This window comes from Sceloporus undulatus, chromosome 6, assembly GCF_019175285.1.
Source record: "Sceloporus undulatus isolate JIND9_A2432 ecotype Alabama chromosome 6, SceUnd_v1.1, whole genome shotgun sequence".
Taxonomy (NCBI): domain Eukaryota; kingdom Metazoa; phylum Chordata; class Lepidosauria; order Squamata; family Phrynosomatidae; genus Sceloporus; species Sceloporus undulatus.
In genome coordinates, this window is record NC_056527.1 from 83235247 (window position 1) to 83258679 (window position 23433).

The 23433-nt window shown below is 39.3% G+C and overlaps 1 protein-coding gene across 10 annotated transcripts in view; it reads left to right on the plus strand.

Annotated features, from left to right (window-relative positions):
- The window catches only part of GPATCH8 (G-patch domain containing 8), an 89794-nt gene that overhangs the window by 37527 nt on the left and 28834 nt on the right, over positions 1–23433 (plus strand). For 4 of the 10 annotated variants that reach the window (XM_042477485.1, XM_042477486.1, XM_042477490.1 and 1 more), the window contains 2 exons: positions 4513–4585; positions 23040–23107. In XM_042477485.1, coding sequence (XP_042333419.1) covers positions 4513–4585; positions 23040–23107 — 141 coding nt within the window. Of the gene's footprint in view, positions 1–3920; positions 4299–4512; positions 4586–20732; positions 20775–23039; positions 23108–23433 lie in introns of those variants that run through there. The other 6 variants (XM_042477491.1, XM_042477492.1, XM_042477493.1 and 3 more) reach the window with 3 other exon arrangements.

Below are 23433 nucleotides of genomic sequence, written 5' to 3' on the forward strand. Positions count from 1 at the left end.
TACTTTTCTTGCTCTTCCTCTTCTCCTTCTCCCTCCTCCTCCTCCTTTGCCAACGCCACCCCCCCCCCCTTTGTGGGCTTGCCATCCGCGTATGCTGAAATCCGCAGATGGCAAGTCCGCAGATATGAAGGGTGGACTGTACATCTTTATTCAGAAGTGATTTCAGTAGCATTTCCAAACAAATTTGGATAGGGTTACAACCTGTTACATCTATGTGAGACACTCACCTTGCACAGCAAGCTGCTTTATGCTCAGTCAGGTCATTGGTCCATGTAATGCGATTTTTGTTTATTGAAAACTTCTCTCGACTTTTAGTAAAGAAGAGCCTCCCCATATTTTAGGGGTATCACTGATTTATACAGAAATAGGTTACTGTTCAGTGCTAAAAAATTACAATTGCTTTTTGCCACAGTTTAAATATCAACATTCTTGTGATTTAGCACTTTCTATTCCTTGTCAGAAAGTTAACTGTTGGAAATTTATTTCTTTAACAAGGACATTGTCTCTTTTTCTAAAAGTTTGAACCACTATTCTCAAAGTCTGTTTTGAGAAGTGTAAGAAAACAATTTGAAAGGAAATTTTGGTTTGTCCACTGGAATGGCTGGAACCATCAACAAATAACTAGGAGAAGTGAAGAAATAGATTGTCATTTGGCATTACAGAATATAATAGTGAGTTCAAATACTGTTTTCTGTTTCCAGAAAACTAAACTATTTTTAAACTTGATTTTTTTCTTGAAGATGATTTTTCAAGACTGTGCCATAATATGCAGAATATTCAACATATAAACAACTGTTTTTTGGAGAAAAGAGGAAAAGCGACAAATAATTTCATGAACAAATAGCTTTCCATTCTTTCGCTTCAGTGCCACTATAATAGTACTGGTTTTTTGTGTGTTGTTCTTTTCCATTTAAATTACAGTTTTGATCCAGAGCAAGTTGGAGACACTTAGATATCATAGAAATAAATGTTAAAAGTTAGTTCCTCATTTAAGTAGAATCCAAATGCAGTTGGCCCTCCACATTTGCAGCTTTGACTTTTACAGATTTGATTATTTGTGTTTTTGATTGATATAGTCCTCCAGTGCAATTCTGCTGGAAGTTGACCATAGAGTTGTGCTGGAGAACCTAGAAGGACCTAGAGAAAACACTACTCCAGGCATTTGTAGATCTTCCAGCATGATTCTGTGATCAACTTCTGACAGATGTTGAGCATAGAATTTCATTGGAGCACCTGGAGATTCCTAGAGAGATGTTCTATTAGGTAAAAAGAATAGTGGTTTTTAAAAATTTATTTATGGTTTTTCCACATTCATGGAGGGTCCTAACCCCAACAAATGTGGAGGGACCACAATTAATTTTCTTTGGACCCAAGCCATTGTCTCTTGCATGTACAGTACAGTATAACAGAATTACTGTTTCTTTTTAAGAATGCTATCCTTCAAACTTTTTCCTAATTGCAGATACTATTATGAGATAACATCTGATCAACATGACAATTAATTAATGCATCTAGGCAACAAGTTTTTTTTTAATTTCATGTTTTCTTCCTGAGCCTGAGTTTAAGTTGCCCAGGACAGTATGAATAAAACCAGGCTGAAAGCATGTAACTTTTTTATTTGGCCCACTTTTATAGGGGTGTCTATTGGTGCATTTTGATTCAGTATTTTAGAGATGGACCATCTTATTCACAATTATATTTTTTAAATGGTGCATTAGATGGACAAATATTTTTGTAGTGTAAAAAACGTTTTAACAAATGTCTATGGCGGGTTACAAACCGCCATAAAGTATGCGCTCCGCGCGTACTAGGGTTAGGAAGGGCCGTATTAGGGTTAGGAAGGTTCTTACCTTCCTGACGGCCCTTCCTCCCAGTACGTGCGGAGCGCGGACTTTTTTGCAGTGCCCATCCACATGGGCGCCTTGACGTATTGTACGCTGTGCGTCCAGACATGTCGCGGCGGAAGTGACGTCGCGAGGGCGCAACTCCCCCTCCGCGTCCACTTCCGCGTTCCAAAAAGGAGCGGCATTTCGCCGCTCCTTTTTTGCTGCACGGGGAAGCCTCGCGGTCTGGCAGCTGGGGCTTCCCTACGCAGCGAATGGCGGCGGCGGGAAAACGGCCCCTTGAGGGCCGTTTGTAACCCGCCTATGATTTGCATAAATAACAAAAGGTATATAAGCTGTGCCCCCCCCCCCCCAGCTAAACCTTCTGAATTAAGCTATGCCCCAGATCTTTTTTGTTGATATACAATCAACATCCTCTAATTGCATTCTTCAACAATCCAGTGAATGTTGCCATTTTATATAAGGGACACCATTTTACTTTGCCATTGTATATAATAGGACTTGAGTATTCACAGATTTTGGTATCCACAGCGGGTCCTGGAATCAAACCCCAGCAGATACCAAGAGCCCACTGTATTTCAACTCGGGTTTCTTCCCTTATTACTTCTGATGAAATAAAAATGCTATTTGTGCTTTTAGCTTTACTCCTTTAAAGTAAAAAATCAGTTAAACATCAGACTTCAAAAGAGATTTTTGATGAATAGCATCCATTTCTCAGGATTGCCATAAGGCTGTAAAGTCTTGAAGGCACACAACAGCAACAACAACGAAAAAAGTCAGTGTAAGTACTAAGCCAAACTTTCCCAATCTTGTGACCTCCAGGTTTATTGGACTACAGTTCCCCTCATCCCCAGCCAGCATGCTCATTAATGAACCGTAGATTTCAGCTAGGCTCAACTCTGGATTGAATGAATTAGAATATTGACTGTTCAGTTTCTTTTGTTAACTTATCAGAGCCACTTCCTCTTCTTTCAAACACTTTTCTTCAGAGGTATCCAAGACCAGAGTTTAAGTCTGAGCAAAAGCTCTGATGATTTTCTCTGACCCTACAGACATACCCAACTCTCTGTTTGTGAAGTTACATCAAAGATGGTGTACGGGAGGAGAGCACAAGGCAGCATGATGAGAGGTGCCAGAGATGTATAATCTTTTCCTTTAAGTCTGGTTTGTTTCTAGTTTTTGAAATGTAGCTGATGAATTAAAGTACGCATGCACATGCGCAAACACATGCACACACATAAACACACTCATATACAGTACATATGCAGACTGGGGAGTGGGAAGAAAGCACCAAGCTCCCATATTGTCCCTTGGAATCCTCTCTTTTCCATAGAATTCTATGAGGTTTAAAACTCAGTGTTTCCCATACAACATTTAGTTTTGACCTTATTGTGGCTATCCTAGCTCATTTAGAATTTAATATTTTTAACGAAATGTTATTCATGAGGAACAGGAGTGTTCCTAAGTATATGACGAATGAAGTTTCATTTTACCGTCAGACTTTACTGTCAAAGCAATCTTCCATTTGTTTCCATTCATTTAACAGCAAGGCATCTAGGCATGCCTGAATCCTGATACCTTCCATGTTAAAAATGCAGCACTCATCATAGGAAACTTCTTAAAAATATATTTTAACCTTCGTGTAAAAAGCTGGCACTGAATTGCTGCATTACGTCCCCTCCACTTACGTTAATTTTAGTCCATTTTGATTTTCTTTTTTGAAAGATGAGACATTTTGCTTGTTGTGTTTTCTCCCTACATGCACTAATGGTTCCTTGCTGTTTTAACCTGTTATTAGGCCTGTTCCATTCTAACATCTTAGTACTTCTGTTAGCTTACATGTGAAATGCATCACCCAGTCTGTGCTTGAGCTCATTTTACTTTATATATATTTATATATATATTTATTCCTTTTAAATTGGTTTATACTTTCAATTTGTTTTGTATTTTTTACTAACCTCACTGTATTTTTTCAGTTTAATAATTGGCTGCATGCTATTATATATATATGTGTATATGTATATGTGGGTGTGTATATATATATATATGTATATATATATATAATAAATTATCTTTATTTTTATTTTTTTAAGAAAACCAATCAAGTCTAGCCTGGATTTTGCTCTGATTGTGTTTTGGTTTCTAGTGGTGGGGGCAAGTCTGACACGTAACTGCTTAACTTGGTCTCTTCAAAGCCTGACACACAAACAAGTTTTTTAAAAAGACTAAATACATCATTAGTTTTTCTTTGCACAAATCAACTGGTGCTCTCTAGGTGATGGATATGATTGTATAACTAGCTTGATTTTATGCTTTTTCAATGTCAATGTTTTTTTTTATTTTCTCCCACATTGCTTTTTCCCCCTGTTATGCACAAAAGTTGCCCAGCACACCGTCAGAAAGTGCGATGACCCTCCCTGAAACCCTGTTCCTGTGGAAAAATCTTGCCAGCAGGTGTTTTTTTTTTGTTTTGTTTTCATTATTTTTTATTATGTAAATATCTTTTCCCTTTTACTGGGCAAATCTTGCCCACGAGTAGTTTTTATTTTATTTCTTTTGCATGCATATATGTAGAAATTCTTTTGTTCATCATGTGTTTAAATGTCAGTGGAAGAGAAGAATATATTACTGGAATATTTTTGGTTTGTTTCTCTGTTCTATCTGTCAGGATAATATTGGACACCGTTTGCTACAGAAGCATGGTTGGAAGCTGGGCCAGGGCTTGGGGAAATCCCTCCAAGGTAAGTAAGACATTTGACAGTTGAAACGTTTATTATACTTTGGGTTACATTTCTAGATGAGATTACTCCCCTCCCTCTGCCCTTCTTTTGTACCCATTAAGTTTTACATTTATCATGTTTGCACTCAGTCGTTCCTCATATACACAAGTCCAGCATGGGTCTGTGCTGTGAAATGTGGGTATATGCCAGGTTTTATTTATAGCAGTCTGAAAGTTGTGCATTAAAAGCAAAGAGAGAATGGTTGGAAGCAATTTAGAATGGGAAATTTGTGTATTAACCTGTTGAAAAAGATGATTGACAGTTACAACACCATGATTATAGTTTGCAGTTGAAAGCATAAACCAAAAATAAATGGGAAAGAAGATCGGAGCTGTCTCAATTAGCCACAAGATGTTTCTTTTATTTAAGGCAAATTAAGTAATTTGGTTCCCCGGAATCTGATGGACTACAACTTCCACCATCCTGGGCCATTCAGTCTGCCCTATTTGGATACGTAGGTTCTTAATTCGGAGGTTATAGCTGAATGAATCATCTGCAGAAAGTAATGTGAGCAGGAGGAATCAAATGCTTAAGGTCATTCTGAAAGTCAAATCCAAGCACCTGTTAAAATCTAAGAGTTACTCTCTTCTGTTCAGTATTATGGATTCTTGTTAAAGCAAGTACATGTTTATTCCTACCTCCAAAGGGTTTGTTTATTGCCAGGTTACTATCTGGCCAGTAGTACCTTATTTTTTTAAAAAAAGCCACTGTGAAACAAGTTAATTCTGAATTATTCCTGTGTAATGTATCTGATCCTTGGGAAAGTGGTACTCCTTGTGAAATATATGAACATCCTAAAGGATAAAAAAAGTTTGCAGGGGTAAGGAAGCATCTTGATGAATTTGACCAAGATTTTGGATGATTTCATATGGTTCTAGAACGGAAAGATCAGTTACAAAATTGGGGAAGGGGACATAGAACAGTTTTTGACTTCATGAGGGAACATTCACCCTTGACAGAAGTGGCTCTGCTTTCAGAATATGTTTCCTAGATTTTATTTGCAGAACCACAGTTTAGATTGATTTAAGCAGTTGTTCTGTGGCCAGAAACTGCCACATTTTAGTCTCTCTCTGAAGTTTAGGGTGGCCATTTTGGCTGTTGAACTGTTAAACCTCTGCTACTGAGGGATATGTATCTGACACCTCATCTTGCAGTCTTCTACCTTCATAGAATCTTACATAAATATATGCACAGTACCCAACAGTCTGAGAACTGCTGACTTAAATTGTTGTCTGTACTATCTCAGACAAATTTAATTTGTCTTATTTCAGGGTGCTTTTGTTTTTGTTTTGCATTTTTCTTTGTTCATTTGAACTTCAAAGCCATGCTTGTTAGCTTGCAATATTAATCCATCACTGGAGATAGCAGCAACAGTTTGGTTTGTTATGTAAATATTCCAGGTACCTGCAGTAGAATTGTGAAGGGCATATTTTAAAATTCTGGCATAGTGAAGATCACTTGAATAAAACCCTTTTCAATACCACACCCAGCCTCTTGTTGTGGTAAATCAAAAAAGTGATCAGCAGTATTCATATGATCCCAGTAGTGTTAATACTATGTGGGCGACTACAGAGAATGTGCCCTGAGTATTTGGAGGGGAAGAGGATGTGTTATTGATGGTAAACATTGTTTCAGTAAGGTTTTCAATAATCATTTTGTCCTGTGTTGTGTGTCCATGTGTGTATGCGCACTGAGTGGTCACTTGTATGGGAGAAGAGTCTTTGGCCTGATACAGACAGGCCAAAATAAAGCTGCTTCGAGTCACTTTGGAGGTTTGCTGTTTAAATGATGCATGCATCCTAAGAGTCCAGAAGCCGCACCAAAGTCACGCTCCAGTCCTAAGGACTGGAGTGCAGCTTTGGTGCAGCTTCCAGACTCTTAGGACACATGCATCATTGAAACACCATACCTCCAAAGTGACCTGAAGCAGCTTTATTTTGGCCTGTCTGTATAGGGCCTTAGTGTCTTATTTTCATTCAGTTGCCTTTTCCAATCCAGCCTGTGCTAGAGATGAGTTATTACAGTTTATAAACAATATTGAAGCAACTCAGGATCCTTAATGCAGTTGCAGCACTTTACTCTGCAAAATCAGCCCCTTTCAGGGACACATTAGAGCAGGCTGAGTGGTGACTCTGCTAATTTTAGTTTGGAAGGAGTAGGTTCTTTAAAGTGTTATACTTGGTGCCAACCTGCTACAGAGCATAGTTCCAGACCTTTTCATGAGTGCATATTTGTGAGGCTGTAGTGTGCTAAATTTGTACAGTGATCATTCTGCTGATCCGAAAACAAACTAGCAAGAGCAGTTCAGTGTTGATAACACCAAAGCTGTACACTTGAAATACTGAGATATTTCTTGGCCAATTATAATTTAAATTGAATATTCAGTTTGGGTTTCCAAATGAATGAGGACAAAACACTGCTTCAAAGGTGCTTTGAAGAATCTTAACCTTTTGCATAGCATGAGATTATTTCTTTCCATCCACACGTCTGCTTCTCAGAATATCTTGCTATTTGATGCTGATACCCAAGGAATTTAAGATATTCAATACTGTATGCAAAGCTAAACATTTAATGTTAGCGTCTAGCGACATACGTTTAGTTCTGTTCCTTCTAAAATACAATTGCTTCATTCATTCTAGGCAAGATTGTGCAGATTTTCTAGAGGTTTTCTAGGAATCAGGACAGTGGGAGCTGTGTTCAAACAACTCAGTTTTCCATATATATTCATTTCCTATTCTGATTTACTCCTTTTTATTTAGCCACTGTTTACTCTAACATTGGCTCTGGGTATTAAATTCTACTTCTCTGTGGGGCTGGTGTCCTCCTGTTTAGATTATACAGGCCAACAACCCCAGGCCAGGGTCAGATAAGCTGGCCTGTCTTAGGTGGTTTAGGAGGTCAGCTAACTTTATCCAAGCTGTCTTTCTGCTGCTCTCTTTTCCAATGAAGTGCTAACATTCTCTTACAGAAATGATAGTCGTAACGTGGGTATTTCGTATCCCGGGGTACCACTGTATATGGTTGGAGCTCTCCTTCCTGTCAAAGGAGGTCTTTTGAGTAGCTTTAGCACAGCTAGGGAAAACATAATATAGTGCTATATTTTATGGCCAATAGGGAATCAAGATGCGTTTGGCAGTACACTCTGATTTTCAGAAGGTGAACATGAGCACACTTGAAGATGGGATGCGTGTGTGAAAACAAGAAATTGTAAAATTCTGAAAAGAACAATTGAAATCGGGGGATTGTAGGAAGGAGGTAGTAGTACAAGAAGAAGCCTGTCTGCTCTTGTGGAGAGTTTGATAAATTGGCAGTACATTAAAATAAAATTGTTTGTGCAGAGATTTTGATAGGCATATACATACAATCACATCTGGAAGCAGGTGCTGGAAAACTAAGAAGATAAATTCATACTGAAGCATGCACATGCAGTCTCAGTAGTACAAGAGGTGAAGGGGTAGGTACAGAATGAGGCAGGAAAAATTACATTGAGATGAAAAAATTCAGGGTGAACATGCATGTGTGCACACATAATAGAAAGTCAGCCTTATTGGATAAATGAAGATTCTAGAAAGCCTAGACCTTAACAGCAGTTTAATGCTAATAAGACAGATGAGCAGTGTCCCTGTTCTTGCTACACTGAAGATCAGTGTATATAGTTGGTATTGTAATCCTTCGTTACTAGCAGTGAGGAACCTCATTCTTCAGCCCCTGTTCTTGTCTGGCCTTTTATAATTCCCCTGTTGCCTACTAAATACTGATTGTGAGATGCTTCTGGGAAAATCCTGGTATCATATCTGTGGGATGAACACTTTCTCAGAGAATACTGGTAAGCACATTCAGACAAAAGCCTGAGCGTTTAGTGGTAGAGAGAGAAGTGGTGTTTGGAGGAGATGTCGTCACAGAAGCTGCTACATTGTATGTCTCCATCCATCCACACAGCATTCTCTCTACTGGAGAGGATTCTTAATGAAGCATAAACATAAAAATTCTGAAAGAGCAAGCTCCCCAAGGCTTCATCTCTTTGCTCTTTGTCTAGACCAGTTGTGAACAGACTGCAGACTTATGGGATCTACAGTACTTTGCTTTATTACTAGAATCTGGATAAGTGAACTAGAAACAGGTGTGTGTGTATGAGAGAGAGAGAGAGAGAGAGAGAATGCACCCCATGAGCCATATATTTGGGTGAGCTAGTTAGTTCAGCTAACAAGTTAAAGGCACTCTGCAAAGAATACATCAGTTGTTGCTCTGACATTAAGGGAATTCTACTTGGGGAGAAGAGCATAAACCTTTCTGCTTGATTCCTACCTCCATGAAGAGGGTGGTATTGTTTTTAAAACTTTATAAATTGTGGTATATAGAGAATCATAGTTAGAAGAGACCGCACGAGCCATCCAGCCCAACTCCCTGCCAGGTAGGAAGGCACAAACAAAGCCCTCCCAACAGATGGCCATCCAGACTCTGTTTAAAAACCTCCAAAGGTATGGAGACTTCTGAGGCAGTGTATTCCACTGTTGAATAGGACGTTCTTCTAAATGTGTAGAAGAAATCTCTTTTCTTGTAGTTTGAATTCATTGCTCTGTGTCTGCGCAGCAAGATGATGATGATGAAGAAGAAGCTTACTCCTTCTGCCATACGACATCCTTACAAATAGTTAAACATGGCTATCATGTCACATCTTAATCTTCTCTTCCTCAGGCTAAACATAGCCAGCCCCCTGAGCTGCTTTTCACTGAGCATGATTTCTAGACCTTTCACCATTTTGGTCACCTTCCTCTGGACATGCTCCAGCTTGTCAACATGCTTCTTGAATTATGGTGCCCAGAAATGGACACAATATTCAAGATGAGGTCCTTCCAGACACTGTGCTCCAGTAGCTGAAGCCTGGAATTGCATTGACTTTTCTAGATGCCAAATCACACTGCAGCCTTATGTTCAGTTTATGGTCCACTAGGATTCCTAGATCCCTTCCACATGCACTGCTGTCAAGCCAGATGCCACCGATCCTGTATATATGCATTTCATTTTTACTGCACAAGTGTAGCACCCTACGTTTCTCCATGCTGAAATTCATTTTGTTAGTTTTGGCTGAGTTTTCTAGTCTCTTAAGGTCATTTTGAATTCTGATCCTGTTCTCTTAGATATTGGCTACCCTGCCTAATTTGATGTCACCTGCAGATTTAAAAAGTATGCCCTCTATTCCCTCATTCAAGTCCTTGATAAAGATGTTAAATAGCACTGGGCCTAAGGCAGAACACTGTGACACCCCGCTAGTAGCCACTTCTCTCCAATGGTGAGCATGAATGTTACTCCAGTAATATATCAGTTTTTCTTAAATTGTTAAGGGAGTTCCTAAGGAAGGAAAGGAGGTGAAAGGGTGCAGTATAAAGAGAACCTTGCATATTGTTTTCTTCTGCCTTGAGGAGTTATTACTTTCAGTTTTGTTTTGTTTTTTGTTTTTTGAAGGAATTTCAAGGAAAGAGATAATATTATTCTGTTATAGGTAGGATAAGAGGCAGTAGAATGCAGGAAAATAGACCAGGTGTAGTATTGACTAAGGAACAGGCTGGGAAATCCTCAGTTTTTGTCTCACTTTGACCTTACTAGATAAACTTCAGTAAACACGGTAATTTGGCTTCATTTACTACTGTCTACAGTATGGATGGTGTATTCCCCATCACCATGTATGGATGTGGGAGTCGGACAGTGAAGATAAGAACAAAAGTAACTCATTTGAGATGTGGTGCTGGAAAAGAACGCTGAGGATACCATGGACACCAACAAGACAAAGAAATGGGTCCTTGAACAGATCAGGCCTGATCTCTCCCTAGAGGCCAAGATGATCAAATTGAGGCTGTCATACTTTGACCATATCATGAGGCATGACTCATTAGAAAAAACAGTAATACTAGGAAAGGTAGAAGACAGTAGAAAGAGAGGAAGACCACATGTGAGATGGATATACTCAATCAAGGAAGTCTCAGACCTGAAGTTGCAGGATCTAAGCAAAGCAGTGGAGGATAGGGGATGTTGGAGATGTCTCATTCATATAGTCTCCATGAGTCAGAGCCAACTTGAGGACAGCTAACAGTGGGGGTATGATGATATTAATCTTGTGCGACTTTCTATTAATATTTTAAAGCAATATTTTGAGTACCATATATACTCATCCATAAGTCTAAAAATTTATGCCCAAAATTGACCCCAAAATCCCAAGTCGACTTATTTACAGATTACTATGGAAACGTGATAGCAGCTCTTTCATATTTCCCCATGCAGTGCATGGGTGAATGATTGATATTGCTGTTTAAGAGTCCTCCTCCTGCTCACACATCTGGCTGAAATGAAAGCTGAAAAGATGAAGAAAATATGCACACATACACACACTGAAGGAGCCTCCAAGTTTTACCCTCAACTTATTCATGGGTCATGACAAAATCCATTATTTTGGCCCCAAAACCTGACCTCAATTTATACATGAGGTCAACTTAAAATTGAGTACATTGTGCCTGTGCCATACGCGGACGCACCATACGCGGCCTTGAGCATACGCGCTCAAGCCGCGGTGCGCGTGCGGGGCGGAAGGGGCAGCGCGTCCCATTCAGTTGAATGTGCACGTGCGCCACCGCGCCGCTGCGCACGAGCCCCATTGTTTCCAATGGGGCTCGAGCATAGGCAGAATTCGCCTTACGCAGAGGGATCTGGAACGGATCTCCCGCGTAAGGCGAGGACGGACTGTATATACGGTAGGTGTTCTAATATATTATAATAGACTCCATAACTAAATTTCTGGAAGTTGGAGGGAAAAAAGCTTCTTTGTGATTTTAGTAGTTGAAACTTGCACCTTACAAGATGCTCCAGAAAACCAATTCTTAAAATGGCTGTGCCCCCACATCTTTATGTAAGAAAAACAACATTCCCTGTTCACAGTCTACAGGCTGATTCCAACTGAGCTGCTATTGGCTCCAGCTGGCCTTCTGTATTTTTCTCCTGTTGACATGTATAGTAGGGGATCTCCTACTTGGCATTTTCTATGTTCTATCTAAATCAGTTATCCAATATTTATTCAGGTGTGTGAAATCATCCTTTATGGCTTGGGCTTTGTTCCAGTCTAAGACCTTCCATCTTCTAGATAGAAATGAGACACCTTGCAGTCTAGGTCTGCCAGTATATACAATCAAAATTGGCTGTGTCATCCATATCTAAGGGGTAGTCCATATTTAACTCTTGTATCCCAGTTGCCAGGAGAAAATTGTCTCAGTTTGCAGTTATGTGGTTGAAATTGTGTGCCTTTCATAACTCCTCAAAGTTTGACTGGGAAGTGGAAGATAGATTTGTAGAAAAGTCATCCCTCAAATAGTATTCCTGGGTGAGGATGGATTTAGAAATGATAAGTGTCAGTTACCATTTCTGTAGTACTTCAGACTGGATGAGTGCTTATTTAATCCTGGTTTTGCACTAGTTGCTTGAAGAGATCATTAATCAAAAACTAGCTTGTTCAAGATCAACCAATTATTGCATCAGTACATCAAACTGAACTGTGGGTTAGCTTTACAAGCCTCTGTGAGCCTTGCTTATACACTCTTCTGTCTTCTCTGGTGTGGTCTTGGGAAGACTTCTGAAATTTTTTCCCGTCTCTGTTTTTACTAGCTGCAGTTTAGCATGCCATCTGAAGAACAGTAGCTGGTTTGTTTCATTCAACCATAGTTAAGACTAGGTGATACTTAAGGGTTTGGATGTAATGCCAAACTGCAGCTAATCAAAAAAGATGGCAGCTTCCAATCTCTTTGCAGTTGTTACAGGAATGGGTGGGGGAACACATGAGCTTGAGACTTGGGGAGCAATACTTTTTGCTTCTGTTGCCAAACTTCATAGTTTAATATTGTAAGCAAATGTCACTGAGGAATGACATCTCAGAGATCAAATCTGTCATACCTCTTCCAGTATTCCTTCTACCAAAGTCTACTGCTTGCTGAAGTACTGTACTTGTTATTTTTAGTTGTAAGCTAGGATTTGTCTGTGGTTACAAGTATTTTCTATGCTAGCTGTTCTTTCGGACAAGTACAGTTGAGGGGCAATCTGTAACACTTAGTAGCTGCATCTGACTGGTATCCATACATAGATCTTTAACCCTGACTGAAGCTGCATCCACACTGCAGAAATAGTCCATTTCAACACCACTTTAATTGCAATGGCTCAATGCTATGGGATCCTGGGAACTGTAGTTTTGTGAGACATTTAGCCTTCTTTGTCAAGAGAGCTTTAGCGTTGAGCCATGACAGTTAAAGTGGTGTCAAACTGGATTATTTCTGCAATGCGGATGCAGCCTGAGACTCTTCTCCCTCTGTACCCACCTGGTTGATTAGGTTTGTCCTTGTAGCATCCAAAAGGATCAGTGCCTTTGGTTCATCAGAGCTTCAAGTGATGTTTGGATTCATCCAGATGTCTGCATGATGTCATTGGCGCAAATGAATGTGGGATAAAGGCTCAGTAGCAGTCCCTGCAGAATATTCCATGAGTTTGACAGTGTCCTCCTGTACCTCTGATAGACTGACCCGCCACCTATTTCAGTGTTCTTTCAGCTCCTGGATAAAATCTTTTTATTCCCACAGGCTTTTAAAATGCCTTTTATTTATTTCTTTTTAATTTTTCACTGTGTTTAATTGAGGCGTTCTTATGTTCTGAGGTTATGTTATTTGTTGCTTGGTGGGGGTTTTCCCCATTTTTGTTGGTTTCACTGAGTTTTAAATGCTTGTTTTAATTCTGTGATGTTTTGCTTTTAAATTGTTTTAAATATTTTCTGTAGACCATTGAGAGATTAGTAGTTGATGGTTCTCTGATAAATGAAATGAATAAATATGCTCCTATTCCTTTTCTTTGGAAGTGTGAATGATGAAAAAGCACTTCTGTTTCTTTCAGTCACTTTCTGCAAAAGTAATATGAGAACTCAGGGGGGGCTGACACCTGCTATAATTGACCCATAGACCTATGCAGCCTCTATCCCTTCTCTTCTTCACATACCTTACTTGATTATCTTTCAGTTACTTACAAATCTTAAAGACAGGAGCTCTTTGAGAAATGTGACTTGGAGTTCTTTTTTTAAAGGTTATGCTTCTGTCATTGGTGTAGCTGATAGACACTTCTTTTAAAAGGTGGGCTTGTGGTATTATTAAGCTGTACCCATCTTGGTTGCCATCTCAGGCACAAAGCAGTATGGCTTTTGGAGAGTTGTAAGTCCTTCTATGGCCTTTTGGTTTCTCACCTGCCCTGAAGGGAGAAGAATTGTCAGTAGCGTAGGAGAATCTTGTATGTTTTCTGTAAGAGGCATTCCTGTATGGTATGTATGTATGTACGGTATGTAGGAGAGGCCAGCATTATTGAGCGTTCCTGCATGGCAGGGGGTTGGACTCGATCTCCCTTGTGGTCTCTTCCAACTCTACAATCCTATGACTCTATGATTATGGCTCAGTTTTCAGTCATACAAACAGCAATAGAGGCCAGAGAGCATTTTGAGGCACTGTGCCAAGATGACTTTTAAAGTGATGACTAGTAGACTACTTGCATGCTCTGTATTGAAAGAGGAGAGTTCATAGTAGCACAGTTTCTGAGCACTGATCGTGTTTTGCTGGGAATTTCACAGGATTAGCATTAAGAACAGGTTTGTCACTCACCAAGTTGATACAACCAGATATATGTTTACTCTTCTTTTTGATTTCAGTATATCTCACAGAGGAGAAGCTGAATGAATATTTTCCTCTTATAATTTCTGCTATACGTTTTACTTTATCTACTCCAGTGAAAGCTGTTAGGGCTGTCAAGCCTCAAGCCTTGGAAGATTTAACAGGCTGTCTGGGTTTCTCAGGTTGGGCCATAACTCCCCTTCCAGATTTTATACTATGTTGAGCCATTTTCAGGGCGAGGAAGTAATCCTTGTGGCCTACCAATAGTTACTCTTTAGTATAGGGTTATCCTTTCCCACATTCCAAGTTTTGTAATTCAGTTTGCCAGCCTTTGCAACAAGGGGTGGGAGGAAGGGATGGTGGGTTTATTTAAAGTGTTTGAGGGGGAATTATAAGAGCCTACAAAGCTGTGCCCATATACTTTTCCTAAACAAAACAAAATTTGAATGACACTCTTTAGACTAGCAAGATATGTGAAAGGTTTTTGAAGGTTAAGTAGTGACACATGGGAAGGGAATTTAGAGGGTGGTAAGGCAGGTGTGCAATAGAATCCAGCAGTGCTAGTATTATTTAGAAGACTTCAACAAGCAATATGTGGAAACACTGATGAGAGTTATTTTGAAAAATGAACCACTATTCCTACTACTGTCATCTTCTCAGATCAAAAGTAGTGGGGATGTTAAAGGGAATATTTTGGCCTCCAGATTCACTTTGCATCTAGCCTTTCTGTTTAAAGGCAGCTTGGAGCCTGGCCAAAACTTGGAGGGAAAGAGAACTTCCTGGGACCTCTATGTATACTGCTCTGATTCCTTGAGAGAAGGTGAAGATCATGTAACATTGATGAAAGAAAGTGCCATCTGCTCATTCTCTCCTTTTACTAAATGAGTTCTTGCCAGGCATTGCCTATGCATGTTTGAAGATAAATGGTTATTTATCCTCCTAAATACAAAGATGAGGATTCTGGTTTTTTGTATCAGTTACTGTTTCCTGTGGCCACATATAGAAATGTAGTGTTCAGCCCTGTATGTCCAGCTAGAGTTTTTGTATGTCCAAGTCATTTCTTCCGTTGTCATGTTAGATTAAGATTAATGGCTAATGATTTATTTGGGGAGTTCAGTTGTGTAGAGCCTTCTTTGCAGAACAGGAATGTCTCATATTATGCTACCTTTTCATGTCACCAACAAGCTGGATAGAGAACTGTGGTTCTCTGAACTTTCTTCAGAGTACAGTATTGTGTGTGTGTTTTTTTTAAAAAGAAGTTATCATAATTGTTACTGTTGTTGTTTTATTATTATTTAATTAATTTGTATGCCGCCTTTCTCCCAGAAGGGACCCAAGGCAGCTCACAGATAAAAACATTTAAAAATGATTCCAATAAGGTTTAAAACAATTAAATTATCTAAAAACAGTATAAAATTATATTAAAATACATGTATACAAAAGTTAAAAGGCATAACTAAACCACATTTAGTACATAAACACCACTCTAGTATGATTATATGTTGAATAGCTGCTTAAATAAAATGTCTTGGCTTAGTTAGCCCCTCTTATCCGAAAAGCTAAGGATGGGTTTTTCTTGTCTCTGTTCTTCTCAAGTACCAGCATTGTGGAGGTTTAGGTTATGAGCTCCTCATACCTACAACCTCTTTGGGCACCCTTCTGCCGGAAGTTTACCAATTCGTTGAGGATTGATGGAGGCTTTGCAGCCAGTTAGAACGGGAGACTAGAAATCTTCCCAGTTGGATGACTGTGGGTCAAACCGAACCACAGAGTTGGAGCTACCCACCATTGCAACCGTCTTTGGAAACAAATACGGCAGGGGGACGCCCTTGCTAAACTGAAGCCTTGGGGAAAAGAGGAACATAAAGCCTGGAAGCATTCAAGAGGGTGGGAGCAGCAACTGAGAAGGCTCTTTCTCATGTCCTCACCAGGCGAGCCTGTGATGGTGGTGGGACAAAGAGAAAGTCTTCCCCCAGAGATCTTAGTATTCTGACAGGTTCATATGGGGAGATAGGGTTCTTCAAATAGTCTTTTCCATCTCTAATGGATACAAGAGCCCATTAAGGATGGGCAGAACTGTCAAAGCTGGATTCGACACAGGTTCTCACTTCTGTGGTATTAGGTTTATACTAGTGTTCCATTCTCCATCAACTCAGTTTTTAAAATCCACTCAAATTTTTGTATATATTTTAAGCACATTTTTCCTAAAGTGTATATTTTATACCCCTTTTTTGGAAGTGATTTCCCCAAATACCTGTTTTGTGCACACTCTCTGCTACTCTACTTAATTTCACTTTCTGCGACTCTACTTATTTTTACGTGTACTTTTCCTTGTCGCATGCATTTTCATGCTCACTTTTGACCTTCTGATTATTGCAAACATTTGTGAAAAGTGCAAATAGAAAGTGGGAGTTTCAAATCAGCAATAGCTAGAAAATATTGCACAGTGTTTTTCTGTGTCAATATAAAGTGAGGATCATATATGAAAATCTTTACAAGATACATGTGATGGCGATCCTAAGTATGACCCTTTTAAGTATTGTACTGTAGTAATTGCCTCTAAAAGAAACACTCACATTTTAGGTTTGTTAGTTCAGAATTCTCATTTCTTATATGCTGCTCGTTGTTTAAGTTTCCCACAAGGATTGAAGAAGCAAGGATTCAAGGGATGACCACTTAGCCCATTCTTTCAATTTTTCTATATGAAAAACAAAGCAAAACATTGGCTTCTTGTAAAACCATGCTGAACTGTGTTATTGTGAGAAATTCTATTAAATAAGTGGTGTGGCAGGGCAAAGGTGAAAAAAGAATTTTCCCCTCCATCCTTTCATTCCATCATGCTGGTTAACTGAATACCAGAGTGGGGATCTATGATATATATTGTTTTCCAAAGGCAGTAATATTCAAACAATGATACCTTTATTGGGCCAATCAAAATGCACAATTACATGTTGCAAGCTTTTGAAGTCACGCTGGCTTCTTCATCAGGCAAACAGGAGAAAAAAAACAGATATTAGTCATAGGCCTGCATTTTCTGTTTCTGGTCTTAGTTCAGATGGTAGGGAGGGCTATCTGCAGGATAGGTTCTCCCCTTTGGCCATGCGGTCACTGGTAGATTTTCAAAATCAAGGAAATTTAATGTCCATTTCCAATTCAAAGAAGATGTTTCCTTGGAATCCAGCATGTCCCCTTCCTTTGTGAAGCCACAAGGTCCTATGTAGGTAGAGAACACTGAATTTCCAAAGGCAATAACATCCAAGCAATGATACCTTTATGGGGGCAACCAAAATGCATAATTACATGTTGCAAGCTTTCAAAGTCACACTGACTTCTTCATCAGGCAAACAGGAGAAACAAATTGAAGATATTAGTTATAGGCCTGCATTTTCTGTTTCCCAAAGCGTTCCTAATGAGGAGGAATATTTAGTTTTTCAAGTCCATGGATTGTGTCAGAAAAGGGTTTTTTTTTTTCTTTTTTTGTCTTTTCATATTTTGGTAGTAGTGCATTTTAAAGCTTTGGCACTAGTAACTATCCTCAGTGCAGACTCTTGAGATTGATTTTGTGCTGGTTTTCTGAGCTTTATATTGTTACTTTTTTGATTTTTAATGTACTAATGTGGTTTGATTGTGTTCGTATCTGACTGATTTCTAATTTTTGTAAACCATTAGGAGCACTTTGTTGATGAGTGGTGTAAAATCACTTAAATGGTGATGAAATTAGGCTATACAATCCCTCAAGCCATTTGTTTTAAACTGAAGATATGCCTTCCTTAGAATCAAGTGTTCACTATTTCATTTGGAAATCCTTCATCTCTTTCTTAAAGACTACACTTATATATACTTGGACATATAGACTTACATGGATTACTAGAATTCTGTGTTTTAAAAATATTGTCCTGCAATTAGGAAATAAATCAGAATAGACTAGTAGTTGGGTGAAGATATATGGAAGATGATAGTAGGTCTGTTTCAATCTAGCTTCTGGCCTGATTTGGGACTGAGGCTATTTTGGTCAGGACAAGTGTATTATTGTTAGTTCTTTTGGACCTTCCAATGGATTTCAATTGTATTTTTTCTGAATTGCCTGACTGAGTTCTAGGAGATATAATTTTATCTTCATTCCAGACCTGTCTGGAGCATAGATTGCAAAAGATGCTTTAGGAGGCCCGCCTGTTAATCCCCTTGGCCACTGATCATGGGATCTTATAGGGTATGTTTATTTTTTCTGTGATTCTAACAACTATGCAATATTGCCAGGAGAGGAGATCCAGATATTTTGATCAACAGTATATAGAGGACACTCAGCACTATGTCAGATTCTATGGAAGAGGTAGTAGCAGTCCTAAACCAGAGGTAGGGAAATCAATTTGGAATACCAAACTGCATCCTTACCCTGTGACCTGTTGATTTCAGTGGCTATACCCACACATGCCCTCTGATCTTAGAGGCTTCCTGGCCACAGCATCATACCCAGTGCTGTAGCTGGCAACCCAGCATTGGTTCCTACTTGCTTTTCTGCCTAGGAAAGGTGAGGAATGAGCAGAGCCATACACACTTACCCAGCTCTGTAAAAGCTAACTTGTTGGTTTTCTTCATATAGCAGCTGAGTGACTTTGCTCTCTCTTGACCTTCATGTGCCAAAGGCATGCTTGTATGTGTGCAGAAAACTCACATGCAGTCTCAAGTGCTGGTTCCACAAGTATTTCTACAGGTAATACATGAGTTTAGTAAGGTTAATCTGCCCTGCATTTTCACACACACACCCTTTCTAGGAGGATACAGGATGGTGAAGATTCCTCCTGGTATCACTGTTTGGAAATTACAGTTCTTCACTTGTTCCAAAAGCACAAATGTTCCCAATTTTAATGAGAACACAGATTTGGGAATACATGTCAGACTGTATTTGGAAGTGATAGTGGTACACCATCTGAATGGTCAAGTTCACTTTTTGGAAGTACTTTTCAACTCGGCTTTCCTCCATGATGATCAGGTTGCACTTGTGGTCAGAATTGTTTTTTCATAGCTTAGGCTGGTGTGTCGACTCTAGCCCTTATTGGGAAAAGTACATGTGACCACTGTTTCACATGCTTTTGTTGTGTCTGTGCTGGACTGCTGCAGGTTGTTCTATGTTGGGCTACCTTTGAAGCGTCTTTGGAAACGGCAACTGGTGCAGCATGCTGCTGCCAGAGTGGTGTTGGGGAACGTACTATTTGTAGCATGTTATTCTGATGACAGTCTGGCAGTACTGGTTCTTAGTTCGTTTTGGAGTCAAATTCAAAGGGTTGATTATCATCTTCAAAGCCTTGAATGACTTGAGTGTAAAGTATTTAGGAGAGCACTTGCTTCCACACAATTCTTTCCACCCATGGAAACAGACAAGGGAGGTTCTCTTCTGCGTCACCCTGCCATCTGATCTTAGATTGGTGGGTATACTGGACATAGTCATTCTTGGTTATAGAGCACAGAGTTAGGAAGCTGCCTAGACTCTTTCCTGTTGTCTTTAGAAAAACAACAAAGACAGTTCTAAGTGCCTATATGGGATTTCCCTCCAAAATTCAACCTAGAAATTTTAGTATAAATGTGTAAATTAATCATGATCACTTTGGCAGGACAATTTATTTGGAGACAGGATTGTGGAGTCAGTGATTCTTGCCTTAATATTTGAGATCTGGAGCAGGACAATAAAACCTGAGTCATTGGGTACACAGGGAGTATAGGGGCCATTATGGATGTGTTGAAAGGAACTGCTATTCGTATATACTTTTAAAAAAAATTGCTATAATTATGTGTGTTCTTCCTTTGTAAAACTGAGTTCTAGAAACCTTCAGTTTTTTACAGACTGCCCAGAATTGCATGTTGCCAGGGCAACTATAACTAGATCTTGCATTGGGGCTGTCATTTAACCCTTCACTCATAGTTGTGTTTGAGACATTAATGGGTTGGGACACTATTCATCCCCTCTCCACTGCCTCACTCTGTGACAGTTTAGCACTGCACCCCATGGCTTCTTTAAAATATACACATACCAAATACAGTACCAGGAGACTGATTCTTCCACTTCTCATATGTTCCTTAGGCTGCACACTGCATGGGAGGCTCTCCTTGCTCTTGGTGCAGTTGCAACCATGCTACCTCAGTTCCAGCTAACAATCTTCCCACCACCTCCTCAAATTTTCTCCTTAAATTTGAAATTGCTCTCTTTGAACACACTAGGCAATGTCTTTTCTTCATAAGTTAGAGGCTCAAAACACTCATAGATATAAAGCAGAGTTGCTTCTAGTTCCAGAAGAAGGGTGGGATGGGTGGAAATCTTAGATGTCACTCTCACTCTACCCCCCATTCCTCCCCTTGCCCCAGTCTGCCTACTGTGTAGGGCCTGTTTTCTGCCCCTGACAGTTTTCTGCCTAACAAATGGTGTTTCTTTTTTACAGCATAATGATCCGGGACTTGTTGTGGTGATGGTAAACTTAGTGGTAATTTTTAATTTTCAGACTGAATTTACTTCTTTTTTTTGTCATCAGAGCACCAAATATGTTAGGCTTACTTTTCTCTGTTGTAGCCTTCATCTTTTCTGCTTGATCTTTTCATTTCCCTTTTTTTTCCTTTCCATTTCTTCATGCACTCTTTTGTGTCTGATCCTTGTTCATTGAGGGTTTAATGCTCAGAAGGGATGTTTGTGTTAGAGTTGCCAAAAATTTGTGGAGAATCACTTCAAATTTCTGATATTGTCCAAACTTAATTCCCCCCCCTCCCTTCCCTTTCTCCAATATGTGGTGGGTGTTAGTAGTTGCTATGGAGATTTTATAGCTAATTGAAAACTGAAAACTTTGACTGCCTTAGAAAGCAAAAGTACTGATACATTCTTCATACTATGAAAGAGTTTGCCAGAATCACAAATGTGGATTTAATAATCTCATCTGCTAAAGAAACCAAACATGGGGAGGGGCATGTTAGCATTTTTAATAAGCTATCATGAATTTGGTCCTTTTGCTCAAAACTGCAGTCACTGCTTCTCATACCATTGGGCATAAAATCCCTTTCCTCCATCTTTATTACTGAGAATGTATATATAAAAGTTGCATTAGGGGGAAAAATGCTATTGTGTAGATGGGTAGGTTTCTGGATTTGAATCTCTCAGACCACGTTTCCAAATTCTGACTGCATCAAAACTGGCTCTGTATAATAAACTTACTTGATTTGGAACCATATTGAAATTTGTTCCAAGTCAGTTTATGTCTTAGAGCAGTGGTTCTCAACCTTCCTAAGGCTGCAGCCCTTTAATATAGTTCCTCATGTTGTGGTGACCCCCCAGCCATAAAATTATTTTCATTGCTATATGCAAATATGTGTTTTCCGATGGTTTTAGGCGACACCTGTGAAAAGGTTGTTCAACCCCCAAAGGGGTCCCGACCCACAGGTTGGGAACCACTGTCTGGGGTTTGTTTATTTTCCTTTTCACAGCACTTCAAGTGCAAAGAGTTCTTCAGGCATTTTAAAAAAATCATTCTCACAATAATTTTGTGAGGAAGGTCACAATTTTTATTTCATAAAGAGCAGAGACGAGGCCACACAAATCTTTTGACAGAGTTAAAACATGAACCCAAGTCTCTAGTCACTAGAGTCTAGTGCATCATTGTCAGGTGGACTACATTAGCCCCCATACGTTGAAAGGTGTTGATGAATAATGTTTTGAGACATGGAGTCTCTAAAGCAACACCTTTTGTGCTGCAAGTAGTCACTTTAACAATCTAGTCCCTTGTTTTGGCGCAATTCAAACTTGGACTTCTTTTGGCCCAAGGGTATATAATATATGTGTATGTGCATAGCAAAGAAAATATTGACAACAATCCCCCGCCAAGACCAATAATAAGGGAAGTAAACGTTCTGTTTTTTCACTCAAGGTATGCACCGGATAAGGTAAGTAGCTCCTTTTTTCCAGTGGCCTTACATCACAACTCACAGCGCATGTTGTGATGTAAAAATAAACACCTCCCCAAAGGCTGTGATAGTCAAAGTGCTCGTCTGCCCCATTTTGCTTTGTTTGGCTGGTTATGAGTGAATTAAAAATACATACGGAATCTTCAGCATAGTTTGATTAGTTTCAAAGTCAGTTTTCTTCGCAACTAGTCCTTTTCACAGCTTACAAGTAAAAGATAGGGTCAATAGCTTTGTCACAGAATTCAAGAAGCTCTTTGGGGGATTGGTGAACTCTTAATGCTTTCTGCTTTTGCAAAGAGGGAAGAATCCTAGCTTCACTCTCCTGAAACCACAGATGCAAACTAGACCTACCTAGCAGGGCATTCATTCTTGCATTTTTAATAAATGTAACATTTCCGATCACCAACCAAGATGTTCAAGAAAACCTAGGGTTCTGTTTACCTCATAAATATTGTTCTCAATATCTGAGAGAAGATAGCTTCTCCACCCCCACCCCCCCTCAATTATGTTTAATCTTGTGGTGTGTGGGTGTTCAATTTCAATATTAAGTTCCTCAAACATTAGAGCTGAGAGCTTCATGCAGCAAAAGATAAAACCAGGGCAAGTCTGGCACCTGAGATGTGGCAGCTTGTGATTGTAAGCTGTGAGAATGGCTTGTGTTTGGTTCTCTGTAGCTTTCTGGTCTCTGCACTCCAAAGGCAAGATCTCTAACCAACCCAAACCCAATGTGTACAAAGCAACTCACTAGAGGCTTATATTTCTCTCCACCCATCCACCTGATCAGTCTTCTTTCCTTACAGGTAGGACAGATCCCATTCCTATCGTCGTCAAATATGATGTCATGGGCATGGGACGGATGGAAATGGAGGTAAGAAGACATTTTAGACAAGGCCACTTGCACATGCCAAAGAGTAAAAATAACTAATCTAAAAAATATTGTTACTATAGATTGACTCTCCCTTATCCAAAATGCTTGTGACCAGAAATGTTTTGAATTTTGATTTTTAATATATATTTTTTTTAGATTTTGGAATATTTGCATATACATAATGTTTACATATACCTTAAATATTTGCATATACCTTGAAGATGAGACCCATGATTAAATATGACATTAATTTCTGTTTGTATACACCTTAGCCTGAAGGTAATTTTATACACAGTATTTTTAATAATTTTGTGCATTAAACAATG